The sequence below is a fragment of the Stegodyphus dumicola genome, chromosome 8 (genome assembly GCF_044657685.1).
Source record: "Stegodyphus dumicola isolate Sdum_Otavi_A_Nest chromosome 8, ASM4465768v1".
NCBI lineage: Eukaryota > Metazoa > Arthropoda > Arachnida > Araneae > Eresidae > Stegodyphus > Stegodyphus dumicola.
Window position 1 is genome coordinate 91603630 of NC_140775.1, and position 17973 is coordinate 91621602.

At 31.3% G+C, this 17973-nt stretch overlaps 1 protein-coding gene across 3 annotated transcripts in view; it reads left to right on the forward strand.

The window, feature by feature from the left end:
• The window catches only part of LOC118179668 (uncharacterized), a 49185-nt gene that overhangs the window by 17564 nt on the left and 13648 nt on the right, over nt 1–17973 (forward strand). For 2 of the 3 annotated variants that reach the window (XM_085822122.1, XM_085822123.1), the window contains exon 2: nt 17606–17732. In XM_085822122.1, the coding sequence (XP_085678248.1) occupies nt 17606–17732 (127 nt within the window). Of the gene's footprint in view, nt 1–10018; nt 10194–17605; nt 17733–17973 lie in introns of those variants that run through there. The other variant, XM_035348833.2, reaches the window with a different exon arrangement.

Here is a 17973-nt window from a genome sequence, read left to right on the forward strand (position 1 = left end):
GAAAAAGCTGCGACTTGTTTTGAAAATGAGGCGTAAAAGGTTACCAGCGAGAACATTCCGTTTGGCATCGGTTGTACCATTATTGACGACTTTATCGCTTGCGCCGGCAAAACGGAAAAGTACCCAAAATACACTAAGTGATAGCTGAAGAAATATTTTTTTACTGAATTTCAAAAAAGATTCCTAAATTTTTGTTATTTATAAACGTTTTATTATTATGTCCTCAAAATAGCATTCGAGATTAGAACACCCAACAAATGTGTTAGGAATGGAATGCAATAAAATAATGGCATAGAGTATTTCCAAATCTGAAGCAGGATTTTAAGAATCGTGGAAAATATTTTTTAATCGAAAGACCTAATAATGCAATATACTAAACGGATGGTAAGATAAAAATTCTTTATCAATGAAAGAACAAAAATGTTGAGCTTTCTTTCTCAAAATCTATGAAAAATAAAAATCTGATAATAGAAATAATATTTGTTTGTTTGTTTTAATAGAGTCAGTTTTTGAGTTTGTACAACATCCACAAAAGAATTTCGAATATTAAAGTTTTTCGGGGGAATAGAAAACAATCGACTGTTTGATACCATAACCTTAAGTTTAGTGTTATGGATCAACACAAACCAGTTGATAATTCAATGTTTATTGAAATTTGAAATCATCGGCTCAAAAATATAACCTGCAAAATAATTTCCAAATTATTTCTAGCCTGCTAAAAATAAACACAGCTTATGCTCAGTATTTTTGAAATGCTCAGATTACTTCATTGTTAGGATTTAAGCTTTATGGAATATATTTGGCAAAGAATAAGCACTTTCAAAATAACAACTTAAATTAGTAATGCAAGATAAAGGAAGAAAATTTAGAATAAGACTAATAAGTTGAATTAGTTCAGTCCATGGGAGGAAAAAGATAACATTTTTAAAAACTAATAAAAATCCTGCAAAATATTGGAAAATTTTAAAGTTTTACATACAATGCTAGTAATCATCCGATCACTTCTGTGACATTTTCTTTCGGGAAAAAAAAAAAAAAAAAAAAAAAAACATTGAATTTGAAGCTTAAGTTTATTATTAATTTTGTTAAATATTTAGCATAAAAAGGGCATTGGGTAAACGTTATATACTTCATAGAAAAATATATTTTATAGTTATAATGTATTTAAAAGAATTTGGCATTTTTTTTTTTTTTTTTTCAAAAATATAAATTTCTGATTACCGTTGTGAGACACTGTGCATCGTGATTCTCAACATTTTGTTACAAATGAAACACAAATTAATCGAAAGAAATATGGATATTAGACTTGGATGACTTTGGTTATCTTTTACAATTTAGTTTCCTTTCTCTAAGAAAAGTAATTAAAATGCATTAAATGAATCTCATTAATATTTCTAAGCTACTCGAGACTGAAAGATTAATAAAATTTATTCATGCGATTTAGTGAGAAGGTCAAATACGGAACAAAGTAAAGAAAAAGGAAATGAGTTTTTTTGACAGTGATTAAACGAAAGAGGAAAATATTTACTCAGGAATATGTGGAGTTTAATATTTGCTTACACCCTGCTGGCGGACACCAACAAGTTCGAACTGAATAGACCTTTGTTACTGCATTTCACAATCCATTTTCAAGCAGTTTAATTTTACTATTCTTTATAGTTAAAGAAAATCAAACATTCAAAACACTTAAAAACTCTGTAAATCTTGCACTCATCAAGTTTGCAGGCGCCATTACAACGACATAGAACCCTCATGGGAGTCGTTCTCAGAAAAAAAAAAGCTGCCAACATTAGTGGTTCATTAGATGATCCCTATGATGAATGTTAATGTTACAAAAATATATATTTCAGTATGTCACAGCAAGTCGGCACTCAAAATACATGGCAAACCGAAATCCTTTCGAGAGTTTGATTGTAGGGATGGAGGGGTGAGACTCCTTCGAAGCGCATCCTTAGCAGGTAGCAAGGCCGGGAATATTTGATATACCCACTTGGATGCACGGGTGCAGGCGGTGCTTTAACTTGTCATTTTGAAGTATTGAAGTAAATATGATGTGAGCGAGAAATAATGTTCTCGTTTCATGGCATATATACAGAAATATCGCCATTTTTAAAATTCCGGCTCATGTATTTATTCTCACTAGCTTATTAAATAGTAGAAGCTCAAGGATATAAAATTCTGTTATTTAATGTAAAATGTTTTCTTTTAAATTTTTTATAAATGAATATTAACTTAAAAAGTCTTTGCATTATGTTAAAAACAAGTATAAACATTTTAAAACAAGAATCATTCATTTCATATAAATTGAAAACTGTATGACCCACCACTCTTTTAAACGGCAGTTTTTATTTATACATTACACACTAAGGCAAACCGATGAAAAAAACACAGAAGAAAGAAAGATTGGTTAAAGATCAGCAATTAATTTAAAATGAGCCTCACTGTAGGAATAAAAGGTAATGTTAAATAAAAGTATACAAGAAAAAAAAAAAAAAATTCTCTATTGAAAATGAATCATGTAAGCACGATTACTCATAAAGAACACAGAATAGCATGTTCTTTACGAACAATTTATTTGGCAGTGTTCAAATCATTTGTCATAAGGATTCCATGCTGCATATCCTTGTTAAAAAAAAAAAAAAAAAAAAAAAAAAAAAAAGCTGTACCATATTTTATTTAAATTGAAAGAAAAAGCACTGTTAGAGAAATAAAATATGTTTGTTAGTTATCATGATGCGATTAGAATTTCTTATGAATTTAATTTAATGCTCCCATCTGTACTGTGTTGTAAGAGGCAAATGAAGGAGTTACAATATGACTAATTTTAAAGTTTAGTCTTAATTTTTTTTATCTCTAGTGTGCTAAGAATTGAACTAAATTATTCCCTCTTCGTAATTGGTAGTGACGAGTTTCTATTTTCCGACTACAAGACTGCTATGCCGAAATTGACAGATAATCGAGGTCTGACGAAGTTCAGAAATTTTTTTTTTTTTTTTTTTTTTTTTTTTTTTTTATGTTCCCATTTAAAATACTTTTGTGAATCCTATTTCATTGAGTGGAATTTCATTGTCTGGTATCAAGAAAGGAGGAGCATGCGAGAAAGATTCATGAAGACAAAGGACCCCAAATGCTAATTTCAAGGCCACATGACATGAAAATATTAGACCTTTAAAGCTCAACGCTTTCGTCACCAACTGGTTCCACAAGGAACTGAGAATTTCCCCCTTTGCTTTGTGAAATGTATACTCTATTTAGCCCGCGGGTAAGTAGTAAATGACAACGATATTGGGAACGTGACTGAATGATTAAATGAAGTAGGTTTAAACTATTCTTCCTATTTCATTTTTAAAGTTTCCTTATACACCTGGATCTTGTCTGACGAAAAAAACGTAGATTTATATCTGTGAGGAACGCATAATTGCATTCCAGAAACAATCCAAATTTTATTTCTTAACATCCCTGCTCAATTCATGAAACGAACCATCAGATTTAACTAACAATTTAAAATAAAAGCAGTTATTAAGTCCTAATTAAGCAATCGTTTGAGATTCCATGAGGGAAAAAGTAGTATTCCTTTCTCAAATAACTCAATGAAAGAGAGGTTTAGTACATGAAGGATGATAACAAAAAAATTTTCCGTATTTAGAGCAGAACTCTAGGTATCTCACTTCCAAATGTATGGAATTCCAGAACATATCTTCTCCAGTGGCAGAGGGGTTAAGACATCTGAATGCTGGATTCAATCCTTTTCGCTGGAATCAATGATTCCGGCGAAAAGGCCGACTGCAAATTTGGTTTGGCCAAAAGCGGCCGAGCGGTAAAGTCGCTGGACACTGGTAGTTCGGTCCGAGTTTCGAATCCCGTGAACGGGCTGTCTGCATGGGCGTTTTCGTGGTTTTCCCCATGTGTAACGTGTATACGATGCAATATCCCTTAGAAAGTCCTCCACGAAGGCATTCCTTCCCTTAGGCAGATAACCCTCGAGGCTTTGCCATAATCACACACGCAAATTTGGATATTGAGCTTTTTCTCGATGCCTAACGTCAATGAGAATCAGTTTCTCTTAGAAAGCTATCCAAGAAGGCATTCTTGCATTTTATAATTTGCCATATTGTAATAAGCAACCCAAATAGTCTAGATATCCAATCAACCAAACCATTCCATTGAGGCAATGCGTAAATCGCAGTGCAACGCTCCTAACAAGACAACGAACGCTTTGCGGTCTGTTATTCGATCCAAAATGAGAAACGAAAGGGAAAAATCTGTTTTCGTAACCAGTATTTAAACATTGAAAGCGTATAGGGCGTTAAAAACGCTGCAAATAAATTGATTACTGGAAAGGATTTGTCTTTCTACCATCAACATAAAATAAAATTTCTTACATTTTCTAAGAACCTCTTACTCTGAAATATTATCGATCGTAGTGTCGTAGACTGAAAGATTTAAAGCAAAATTTGCTACTGATTACATTTAATAAATTATATGAAACAAAATTTTGGGGAATTTATGAACATCAGGTATTGCATATGAATACTCTTGCATATCAAATCTCATAAAACAGCGAAATGTGATCTTAATCGTTTAAAATATTATATTTTGAATCAAAACAAAAATGGTACATTTTACCTGAACATTTAAACACACAAAAAACTGCATTGTTACAAAATTTCCATTATGAACTTTTTGTTTCATAATTTCTAGCGCATTTATTTTAAGTAGCTGTCTTTTGAGTTCGGAAAGGTTCATGGAAAGAAATATTCTCTAGTACTTGAAACCGAAAATCTGAAAAAATTTGTTCTATTCTCGGCTGAAATCGAACTAAAGTTATGACTGACGTCACATCGGGGGAATGCTTAACATTTAAATTTACAGCGATTTATTTTAGCACGTGCTTTCCACGGAAAAAGAAAAATGCGTTATAAAATTAAGGAAGGGTCAAACAGACATACTTGACAATGCATCATGTAGAAGCTTAAAAAAATAAATAAATAACGATTCGGGGCGTTTAATATTCACTCCAGCTAGCATACACCGAAGAAAGCAAGTGGGAGAAATACTTAATATTCTCAGCACCAACACTTTTGAATTCTTTAAATGCCATTTAGTATTTTTTAAGCACAGTTAGGAAAAGGTAGGGTTAATGCTTTCTGGAAATAAGGCTGCAGGATTATTTATTCGCAAGGTTGCATGTAAGCAGTCATTAATTTTAATTTGTAACTGTTAACTTCAGCACTTATAACTGTTAATTACCTAACAATTTATTTTCTTGTTTTTTCCTATCTAATTTTTGTTAGTTTTGAAATTTTTTATTAAAAGTGTGCTGTTTCGCTAACGTCGAGGATAGCAGCAAATTTAAACCCACATTGTGACTGAAACTGAAAACTTGTCAAATAAAATAAAAAAATGAACATTTATATAAAAAAAAATTTAAATTGTATGTATATAGATATTTATTTGCGAACTTCAAAAGTAATTTCTACAGCATGTAGAAAACAAACAGAAATATGTAGGAAACAGAAATAAAGAAAGAAAAATATGAATACATCGCATTTGCAAAGTAAAGCAATAATTCAAATTAGTGAGGAAATTTGCATATTTCTGTATTGCTTTTATATGGATTTATTGTCGATTTGAAAAAAGCCGAAACTGAAGAGTTTGAAAATGAAAACGTCAGATTAGCAGAAATTAGACTTGCCGAAAAGTATTACCATTAATTTTAATTACCTATCTCCGCATATAAACGTATATCGAAATTTGAGTAACCAATATTGTACTGTATTTATTTAATATGAGTACTCATGCAAATGTGTTTCATCCTTAAGTTTCTATTGCTTATCCTCTTAGAGAAGACCTCTTAGACCTTTAAGAGTGATCAGCATTTCTGTAAATATAAAAAAAAAAAAAAAAAAAATTGGTACGGAAACATAGCTTCTACAAAGAACCTAAAACCTTGGATAGTCATCTTACGTCAGAGTTCATTGTATTTATTTATTATTTCCAAAGTTTTCAGCCATCATTCGATGTTTATTTATTTGAAGAATCAAAATTTGATCGCGGACATTTGATATTTCGTGTAAAATTCACTTTTTTTAGCCTTTCGGCTGCTGAGTCTTTTGAAAATGTTTATTTTGAGATTTGAAGCATACTTGCTGACTTGCCAGGCACATTATTCCACAAGTGCGTTTCAAATGTGGTTTAAAACATCTGCGTAATACCCGAAACGGTAATTTTATAGCAGTGAGCACTTGTAGTTTCTTCTGGTTAACATCATAATTAATGCCAATTTTGATATTAATTCAGTGATGAAACATTTATCTGTTAAGATATCACAGCAGCTTTTTCGCCTGATAATATTAAATATGAGCTCATGACTTCTGCATGTTAAAAATGCCTGATAGTTTTACACTGGCGAAACCTCTATTTTCAGTAGCTTGAACTGATTTGCAAACATATTATACTCACTAAACAAAATTTTATGAATATTTGCACTGCACATGATCTCTTTTATAGTTATAAAGGTTTTTCAGAATCCTATTCACTTCTTCGTTCTCAGTGTGTAATATAGTTCTCAGTGTATATATATATATATATATATATATATATATATATAATATACATACTGCTGGTATTTTATGAACTGTGTAAACAATGAAGAATGTTTAAAAGGAGATTAATCATTTATTCCAAAACAAAATTTTAGGACCTGTAATAATTTTAGGACCTCTAATGTCTTGTGAAATCAGTTCACACAGTGATGCTTCCCACAGACTGAGTAGCTTTTAGCTCAACGTTGTAGAATAATAAGCATCTGGATATCTTGTTAGACCACATTTTATACATGTTTCCTTTTTGAAATTTAGAAGGCCGACCGATGTCTGTGTGTTACAAGCTGCGGAATGGTAGCTTTAGTTTCTGCTTCCAGCGAAAGACTGGTTAACGGCGTTTAGACACACTAGCACATTACAACGCACAATAGTTTGAGATAGTGCTTTTGGGAGAAAAGAGCATTTTATATTCCTCAAATGTTATAGTTTCTGTGCGGCATGGAGGCACTTAATAAATAGTGGCCAGCCAAACGTTCTCTCGAGAGGTTTGGTGATAAAATAAAAGGGTTGGAAGATCCTCGGATCCGTTTCCTAGAATTCATCCCCTGCTTTCCATCAAAATTGGGACTGAATTTAAAAATCAATTGTCCTCCGTGGTGCACCTTTCTTAACGTTGCTAAATGACCGGGTGTATTGGCTATTTCCAACGAATGCATTAAGTTGCAAGCGTCTGGACATTTGAAACAATATCAGAAAGACACCCAAGACTCTTAAGAACGTGCGAGTAATAATTCTACGATGTAAGAGTTTTTAGAGCTAATTTAAAATATATTCGCCCTTAAATTTTCCACTTCTCATTCTATTATAATATTTATTAGTACTATCTATCATCAGGGCTGATGATGTTTCAGCCCTTTGAACAAACAAAATGTAGTTTCCTACTGACTTCTATTGCGAATGAAGTGACCAGTTACATCTTCTCTGTGGCATCAGCAGAGCTCCGATATATAATATATATGCCTCATTAGCACACCCAGTATTAGGTAAAAGATGAAATGTTATCATACTTTCATCGCAAAACCACTAAACTTTGGCACTTCACTCTGAGCTGCTGAAAGGACTGGCTACGTGAGATTCACCTCTTTTCGTTCTAGCTGTATCCTAAACGAAAGCATTCGTTCTAAGGAGATAGCCTTAAAATGCTGTGATAAATAACTTCGTCACTTTCCTATTCTTAATGTTAAATTTTTGTATTCTGCTAATCTAGTATTTTTACTCTTTTCAGTAAGTACAGCTAATTAATTATACCGAGACTATTGCTCTGATCTGTATAGTGGTTAACGCTGATGAGTTCGAATCTCGAAGAAGGCTTGGATGTTTGCAAGTTATAGTGTCTGTGCGGCATGGGGGGCCACTTAAAAAATAGTGGTCTGATCTTGTTGATCTGAGTTTTTATATAAAATCATTCTTGGTTGGGAACAAGTTATCTGTAGAGTTAATATATAAAAGATTACCAGACGGCATTTTGCTCTCAACATTTTGATGCTGTTTTTATCAAAAATATAGATTAAAGAAATTAAGTGCATTATTTTTGTGCTTTTTATCTTGAATAATACTACCAATAAATTTCATCGCATTATTTCCAAGAAGAATAAATGAATTTGTTTTTTTTTTCTCATCTATAAGTCTGAAAGATTTAGTTTTCATATATTAAATTTTTTGATGAAAATAAAAAGTAAAATATTGACAAGACTGGGCAGAAGAAAATTAAATAATGTAAAATATTCTTACAAAGAAAATGCCGAAAATTATGAAAGAAAATGAAATATTTTCAATTATAGATGCTCAAAAGGTTTTTAAAAAATCTGAAACAAGAAACCGGCTGGGATATTTCACTTTTAGTGTAAGTAAGGCAAATTTTTAAAGCTAATAAAAGGAAAATAACCCGTTATCCGGATCAAACTTACAATTATTTTGAATTCTAATCCTAAGAATACCATTTCATTAAACATAAATTGCATGTTTTTTTTAACTTCCAAATTATGGCTAATGAAAGATGATTTTAAAACTACATTCTGCAATTTAATACTTAAGCTACCGGAGATTTTATTGCAGTCTCTTTCAACCCCTATATTATTATCTAAAACACTTATTTTATTAATTTAATCAAATAGTAAAGTTAGTAGCAGGTCTGTTATCCGAAATTATATGGACCCACCCTTGTTCAGTACTACCAATGGCTGAGTAGTTAAAGACTGTTGAATATTGGTAGTTTGTCCTAGGTTCGAACCCAAGTGAACGATCTGTCTGTATAGATGGTTATCCTTGTCTTTAACCCATGTGGTAAATAAATACGGACCGTTTTCCTTAGAAAGTTCTCTTTGCAGTCATCCCTTCCCTTGCTCAGATAGCCTTTGTGTACTTGATGGCCATAGTCAAATAATTAACCACCCAATCAGCCATTCTAATTCAGATAAGTAAGAGCTCATATAGCTGAAAAAAAGGTGTAAGGTTATTCCAGATTTTCAGGCTCCATCAGTGGCCCAGTGGTTAAGACTGCTGAATACTGAGAGTTCAACTCGCCGATCTCAGGTCAACAGGCTGGCTGCATGGTTGGTTTTCCCCATCTGTAACGTGAATACGAGTCAGTTTCTCTTGAAAAGTCATCTATGTTGTAAATTTTCGAAGGCATTCCTACTGTGTGCTTTGCCATATTCCAAGAGCTATAACTATTCCAGACTAGCATATTGCAATCTCAAGGGCTATTTGGGACAATTATCATATTTTGCTTTTCTTCTATCTCTTAAAAGTAAGTTTTTTTTTAACATAAACATCCAAGCTTAGTTACCACTTTCACTTATCAATGGAAAAAAAAGCGCAGTTGCCCCATTTTCCTTCTAAAATAAATAAATAAATAAAGTAGTAATAAATTATTTGACATTCGGTCAGTTCTCAAATTTGTCATTAAGTAGCCTGCTGAATAGAATCAACCCTCATAGTTCTCAGCTGAAGACTGATAAATCCACATCTTAGCTGTTTCTAAGCATTTAAAACTTTAATATTTGAAGGATCTAGCTTATCGAGCAATGATTTACACTGGGGGGTAATGTACGAAATTTTAAGCTAACGATTAGGGAAAAATCTATGGGCTGGAATTGTTGCGGAGAATAGTAACTTTCCTTGCGTTTTCTTGATTGTTGTTAACGCTGTGTGTGTTATTATTGTTACAGACGCACCACATCTAAACTCTCAATGAATAATGGAAGGAACAAAAACAAATGTATATCATAATGACGATTAATTGCCAGTCGCTTTTCTTAAGGTCGTCCGGTTGTTCCGAGACGATTTTTCAGCATCTCTTGCAAGCACAAATGTTTCTGATCATAACACTTGACCTTAGTTTCTGATGCCGTACTTCAAAAAGGTTGAGGGCAGCGGAAGCAGAGCGGGAACTTTCCTCTTAGAAGAATGCTAAATTTCACCTGCGACCTTGTTAAAGAAAAATATTTTTAAAGTATAGTTAAAACGAGGTTATTTACAGAATCAGATTACTAAAACTGGTTCGAAGTGAACGATATTAAATTAATTAGAGGAATATTCATATCGATAAACGCTTTGGATAAAAAGGAAATCCTTGAATCCAGAATGGTAAGAAACTATGTGTTATTTATTTTAAGATGTGCAGTTACTTTCTGGAATTTTTAATTTGTTTCAAAAACGTTAAATTTAATTCCAGCACGCTTTTATGTTTCAGTTCGTAATCAAAACTATCTTAAATGCCGTTTTATTGCTCTCCTTTATAAGTTAGTTCGCAAATTTAAATCCAGTAGCTAATAATTAAAATCTGTGTAAAAAATATAATATCTGTTATAAAAAGTAAACATAAACAAATAAGTGGAAATTCACATAAAATGAAAAAAGTTGTTTACGTTAGTATTTGCTATTTACAGTAATTTGTAAAATGTACTCATTGAAACAAGTTCCAGTATAATTAAGACACAATAACACGCCGAATAAATACTAATTCAGAAGTCAAACAACAAAAATCAGCGTTATACCTACAAAATTCAGAAGTCAAACAACAAAAATCAGCGTTATACCTATTTCATTTGCGGTTTTGCAGCTGAAGATGATGGTTCAGTAAAACCATCGAAACTAGTCCTGTGAAAATTTTGTAGGTATAACGCTGATTTTTGTTGTTTGACTTCTGAATTAAGTTCCAGTATGTTTTAATATTATGTTGATAGATAAAAATTGGAAGATCATGAAATTTTCAAGTGATTAATATTTAAGAAACTAATTAACCAGTTTTTTCTGATTCTGTGCCTTCTGATTTATAGCCCATAGTTGCCCCCTAAGAATAACTTTTTTTTCGTTTACCATAATCAGTTTCAGTTGCAATTAATATGCATGAAAAAGAAATGAATTCTTAAGTTTAGACGCAACGGGAAGCGAACAAGTTTTTATGCCAATTATGTAAATCGCAGTATTTTAGTAAGTACTAATTTTTGCCTGAACATGCATACTATATATTGTTACTGTTCATATCAACAAGCAAATTACTGAATTAAAGTAATTTGCTTGTCTTTATGAACAATTTCTCAAGTTCTTATGTCCTCCATTATACTCAAAATAAGAGGTTATCTACTGTAATGGCAAAAGTTTCTTAAATTGAATTTTTGGAAGATAAAGCAGTTAGAAGGGCTGTAAAACAAAGTAAAGGTGACAAGAAATTTCTAGGTATTTTATTTAAAGATGTTTGATAAAGGAATCTATTAAAAAGCAGATTTTTTTAAACAGATCTGCTTCTGTGACTTAAAATTAGAAATGCAAATTTTCGTTAGGACTGTTACAAACGGTTCGCGATATATTTATGAGTGCATGTTGTTTTAGCTAAAAATTTAATAAGTTACTTGTTTTCTGCTTTATAAAGCGATTCCCGAAGAAATGAACATTTGAAAAGTTTTCGTGATTTAGTAGAATTCGTGTTTGTATCCGTTATACGTGGTGCGTAACTTCTATTAAAATTTAATTATGTATACAACTCTAAAATGTATATTCACCTCTCGATTAAGTAGGGTAACACCGGGACAATGTTGACATTTAAAAGGTTACTCAGAGTTTACGATGAATTTGAAGGTTACACATAGGAAAGATAAATAATTCGTACTATAAATTAATAAAAAGTACTACTATCAGTTCTACTGTTTTCAAGTAATTTAATCTGGAGAAAAGTTTATTTGGTTTAAGTAGACTAAATTAGTATTCGTAGTCCTTTCATAGTCTGTCGGATGCGAGCACATTTTTCATGTTCCTAACTACACAATGCAACCAGTGCTTATTTTTATTTGCCTTCTTGTATTTCGCTAGCAATTAGAGTGAAGCAGAAGATTAAAGGCTGTACAGTTGATTTATTTTTTCGACAGAGTAATTTACTTTTTGATGGGTGATTTAAGAATACCTGTATATCTTGAATTAAGTGCAATTAAATTAATTACTCTTGAGTGAATATAAAAAGCTTCCAATATTGTAACTTATATCTGTATCATTGCTGTTATCCCCCAAATTACTTTTCCCTTTTGATTTTCTATAGACTGTTTGCTTTTTTGTTGATGGTCTACGATAGCATTTTCTCCTTCATTCTGAAATAAACAGACTACTTTTTTAAGACAGGACTCGGATAATCCGCAATCCAGTTAATTCGCTCCGGTTAAACGAGGAATTCACTACAATCTGGAGGGCTTTTTAAAATATTACGGATCTTAAAAACGTTGTAAAACTCTCTGCATAGACATTTTCATTCTTTTCTGCAAAGCAAATAAAGAAAATTTAAGGTATTTAAAAATATTAACGTAGTCATCATGAGGATTTTTTACAAAAGAAAAGGAATGGCGAATCATAACTGCAATAATAATAATAATATATATACATTTACGTCTTTAATTATGTATTTATCTCGAAATTCAATCAATAAATCTACTTACAAGCGAGTTTTTGAGTCCTTTGTTCTGGTTGTGATCGCTTTAAAAATCGATTCATAGCAATTAACCTTTTAGTGATATTGCAGTTGCAGTTTCTTCTATTTCAAGCAAGTTCGCAAATAATATTTTAAAACTGATCATGAAATAAAAATCCCGTTTTAGCTGTAAAAGCTGTCGGAATACAATCAAAATAACGCACTCGAAAATGATGTTACTTATTAAAAGCTGAGAATTTTCATGCGCATAATTGCCAGAATTTTGGCACATTATGGAAACTTGGCGACTTCTTCTAAGGTGATTGATTGCCTAAACATATCAAATTTCATTTTCTTATTCAGTGAAATAATATCTTGAAAACAGTAAGCTACATTAATTAAATCAAAAGACTAATCTGAAACTGAAGAAGTAGAATAATAGTCAATTTTAGGTATTTTCATCTGTTTTTCATTAAATAATCGTCATTTGTTTCATCAACTAGATAATGAATCATGGGAATAAAATAGTAAAACATAAGAAAATCTATGCTAAAACATGCATTTTAAATGTAACTCTTTTTTACAGCATTTTGCATTCAAGAGAAGCATACGAAAAATTGTTTGAATAATATTCAGCTAAGAGAAGTAAAAATTTGATATAAAGATGTCAAGTTTCCTCTTTTTTAAAATGGGTCATGGACTTTTTCAGCATTGAGAATGTGCATATCTGTTAAAGAATCTTATTTATGCCGCGTGGCGAGGCCAAAATAGAAAAAATGTGCCCATCACTTTCAAAAATAAATATGGAGGTCATACTTTACACTAAATTTCCATTTTTAAAAGCAGAAATTCAGTGTCTGAACTATTTAAACATACTGATTCTATTTTGCAAAATTGAACTTCTTTAACTAGAACTTAGAAGCAACAAATTTAATAGTTTTAATGATTTAATGTTAGAATGATGAGAACCTTGAAATTCAATTAATATGAAGTACTTCAAATAAACTTGAAAAGTCTGTTTTGATCAGCTTTTTAAGATGTTATTGAAAGAATATTCCTATAAAGAAATTCTCAAATATATGTACAAATAATAATAAAACTAATTTTAATATGTGGAAAATTGCATAAAGATAACTAATTTAAAAACCGCGAGAAACTCAATTCCAAAAATTTTTCAAAATGGGTGACAATTTTGCATTTTTTACATTTGTAAATAGTATGACTAATATTACCTCAAGGACTGAAAAACAATCTTGTTTGTGTTTTTAGTTTTAGATGATATTTAATTAACGTAAATTTTAAAGTTGTGCATTGTTTTGGAATTCTGGACATTGTAACGTGGAATTGGCATTTATCCAGTAGACCTTGAAAGGTATTCAAGGATTTCGATCGAAAATAACTGACTTGAGTTTTCGTATAATATATGGTAAACAAACTAATACAAAGAGATGCAATATACAGTGACACGCAAAATATTTGAATTGTTAATTTGGACTTGCTGGACAAGTTATTATAAGTATTAAATGTTTTTTTTATTTTCTCCCATTGTGCATTCAAAAGTAAGTTTCATTTTGCGACCTTCCTTCGAAAGCTTTTAATTAGCCTATTATAATTTAGTAGGAAAAAAAATATTGCAAAAGAATACGCTGGGTCTTGCTCCTAGTTTCTACGTGCTTTACGTTACAGAAATTTGGAAATGGGGGGGGGGGTATTCATAGGCACATAATCCTTTTACTGTTTTTATATGGTTTAATTTACCTTGTTTTCTCTTTTTGTTTGGATCAAATCTTAAAAATCATCATCCTTTCCTTCAGTGCGATTTTGCACGAATTCTTCATTCATATGTATTTGCGATGACGATGTCATATTCCGTAGGATTCTTTTCAGAATTCGTTATTGATAACTTTTACCAAATGTTAATTTTTTCACGAAACCTTATTTTTTAACTTGTAAACAAATTATTGCAGAATTTTAATTGTTAGAGCATCGGATAAATTGAAAAATTGTCTTCCAAAATAATGTTTTTTGAAATTTCTAACTTAATTTATCGAATTTTAGCGGTTTTCAAATATTGTTCTTTTTAAGTTGTTTTGCAGAGTGAACATGAATGAACTTTTGTCTCAAGATTTAATCCTCCAGTATTATCACATTAGTGGTTTTAAGTAATGAGATCCGATTTCGTAATTAGACAGAAGTTTAAATTAATTGAATGTCGAATCGGAGGGGGGGGGATTTTACGCTGATATGTATTTTCTGTACTATTTTTTAATAATTTCATGACCTAAAAAAGTACAAAATAAAGTGTATATAAGAAAACATAAATACATTTGTTAGCAATTAATTAATTCCTTTATTAAAAACACATTCCGTCAAACATTACCGTTCAAACATTAATTGTTAGATGCTTGCTTTATTCAGAAACATTACCGTCAACATTACTGCTCAAAAACATTACAGTTCAAATCATTACCGTTCTAAAAAAAACTGTTGTTGCCAATCGGGAAAATACATTTTAAATAAAATTAATACGTTGCGTTTACACATTCTAGCACTAAGAAGTATAAGCTTTCATATAAAATATTCTTAGTCAGATGAAGTTAAAATCGTTGTGCTCCTATGCGTTTAAGTAAAGTATTAATAGAATATCAGAGAGCAACAGGAACGATAATCTAAAAATGATTGCTAAAATGATAATATTCAGTTCACTTTAGTTCCTCTGACAAGTTTAATTTAAATTCCGTCATTCGCAGTAATCCTACAATTTTATTTTTAATCACATGTTACCATGAACATTGATACCTAAAAATTTTTATTTTTTTGGTGCCCATAACTAAAACCATGTAAATTAAAAAAAGGTTTTGCCTATTTATTTATCCGTAATATTGCGAATCTGTATTCTTCGCGTTCAGTTTGCTTAGGAAATATCGTAGTTCAATTTGCTTAAGCTCTGCTAAAAGTGTTTTTATTGCAATGCTTATTTCCTTAATCATTTACGCAAAGCACATGAGGTTACTGAATAAAAAGAACGAAGAAAAAATAGTGGTGTTTTGGTGGAAAAATAGTGGTGAGTAATAATTAAACTGTTCTTGAATTTGGTAAGAGGAATTTTAATCACTTTGTTCTTTAAGAAAATGCACGCATTTTCTAAACGATTTTTCCTTTTGAAGGTGGGACAAATGGAATATAAATATGAATACCAAATAACTGAAGTTCAATTTTCTGTCCGTAAAAAGGCTCATTTTCTTTTTCTTGTGTAAAAGAAAGTCTACTGATAAGAATTTCTACTGTGGTTTGCATACTACAGTTTCAAGTTAGGTAGCGCAATAATTATATAAGGACAGAGTTATTTTTATGGAAATGTTTCTAAACGAAATTTTCTCGTTTTCATGTTACCAATGAAGATTATTATTTGGATAACTGCAAAGCACGTAGGGCTAATGCCTAAGAAGAGTGGAGAACATTTAAAGAAGAAATTGGCTTGTATTCATGTCGTGCATGAGAAAAGCCACGAACAATCGCTTGCAGCCAGGTCATTCATTCAGTGGGATTTGAACTCCTGTCGAATTACCAATATACCAGTGTTACTTCTTGGACACTTATGGAAACTTGTACACATGGAGAAAATAATGAAATCACCAATGCCGAGACGCAAAGTTGCCCCATTCGCCAAGATTTGAACTTGTGTCGAATTACCATTGTTTAGCAGTCTTGGCCTCTATGATACTGCGAGCAGTTGTTGTTTAAGATAATAAGAGGCTTTACTTTTAAATACGCTAGAGCACAGAAGATTTACGATTGTATTCGGAAACAATTTCCATAACCTAGTGTTGGAGTGCGACATCAGCGAATCTTCCGAAATACTACTGGCCTATGCAAGCTAAATTCTTTGTTAATGAAATATTGTAGCAGTGCACTCTGTAATAAATGCGTGCGGTACGAAACTGATATCTCCGATTGCCTGTTGACTTATGGAATGACTGACTTTCGATTTTTTTTTCTCTGCGGTTGTACATGAAATGTTTAAGTATTTTGGAAAGTAACAATTTGCAACGAAATCTGCTTTTTCTTCCTTTTTTAAATTCCTACTATTAGCTCTTCCTATATCTTGTTCAAATTTTCAATCGTTGATAAAATACTTTTTGTTCATCCACTCAAGTTCAAATACATTTTTTTTAAAATTGTAGTTGATGACGCTTGATGTTAATACAGTTTTCACATATTAAAATTTTTTAATTTAAAAAATTGTTTTTGTATTTTATTTTTTTTTTATTTTAAAATTTTTCCTTTGTTGATCTAAGTAGGAATTGACTTTATTTAAGTAGGAATTGACTTAAAATATTTTTATTACTTGTTTTAAATAAGAATATGTGTTCTGCGAAAGATTATTATTTTGTTAAAAAATAGATACTGTGCTTCGTACAGTTGTGTGAAAGTTCATTATTTCAATCAGTACTAAGATTTTTACCAACAATATATTAACTTCGAAAATAAAAATCTGTTAAACCAGTCAACAACCAGTTTCTGCATTTCAAAGGTCTCTTCACAGTATGTCTTAAGAACTATAGCACGTACATATGTTTAGGAATATGTCTTAAAATGTAAATCAGCTGTTATTTCTAAATTCTGGTGGTAGTAATTTCAAACAGTCTTCAACAGTTTTGCAAGGAGAGATACGGTTACACAGTCTATTTTGATGGGGCTCAAGCAAAATCCAGGAATTTTGCATTCAAAGGGACCTCAAATAATTAATTTTTATCTATGTCTAAAGATGAGGACCGTAACCAACCAACCAGTTAGTGATATGGTTGATATTTAAGATGGTTTTAAACTATTTAGAGGTTTGAAACTTTGCACACATTTGGAAGTCCCCGATAGTAAAAATAAATTTTGTTAGCTTTCCCACTGACGTAGAAAGGACATCTCGCGAGCTGTCAGTTTAACATTACTGTTTTAAATAGCATCAAAAATATTTTTTAAATTCGCTGGTGGGGAAATATGCTTAAAATATAGTGTTAATAATTACTTGTATTTGCCATGCTAAGTTTATTATGTTATTTCCTTTTATTAAAATTTTAAACTGAAGTAAAAAGAGAAATATTTTTAGGTTCGTCCTCTTTCGTCAGATTGGTTCATATCCTTCAAAGATCTTAGAGTTCTCTGGGAAGATAATTGGTTTGCTGTTGTCCTGGAAATTGCTGGTGCTATATTACTTTACCAAGTATTCCGCCATGGTAAGATGAGTGTCGTATGATCTACTGGTGTTTCTGATGGAATGCTCAACTCTCAGCAACAGAAGTGAATGCCTTGATTAAGTGACAGTATGAAAGGAGAGTTGGATACGAAGAATAGCATATGCTTGCAAAGGCTGAATGTGCATTTTGTGATATTTTATACTTTTCTAAATGTATTTTATCTCATAATATTTATGTCTGGTTTATAGTTGCATAACATACATAATTCCTAATTACTTTT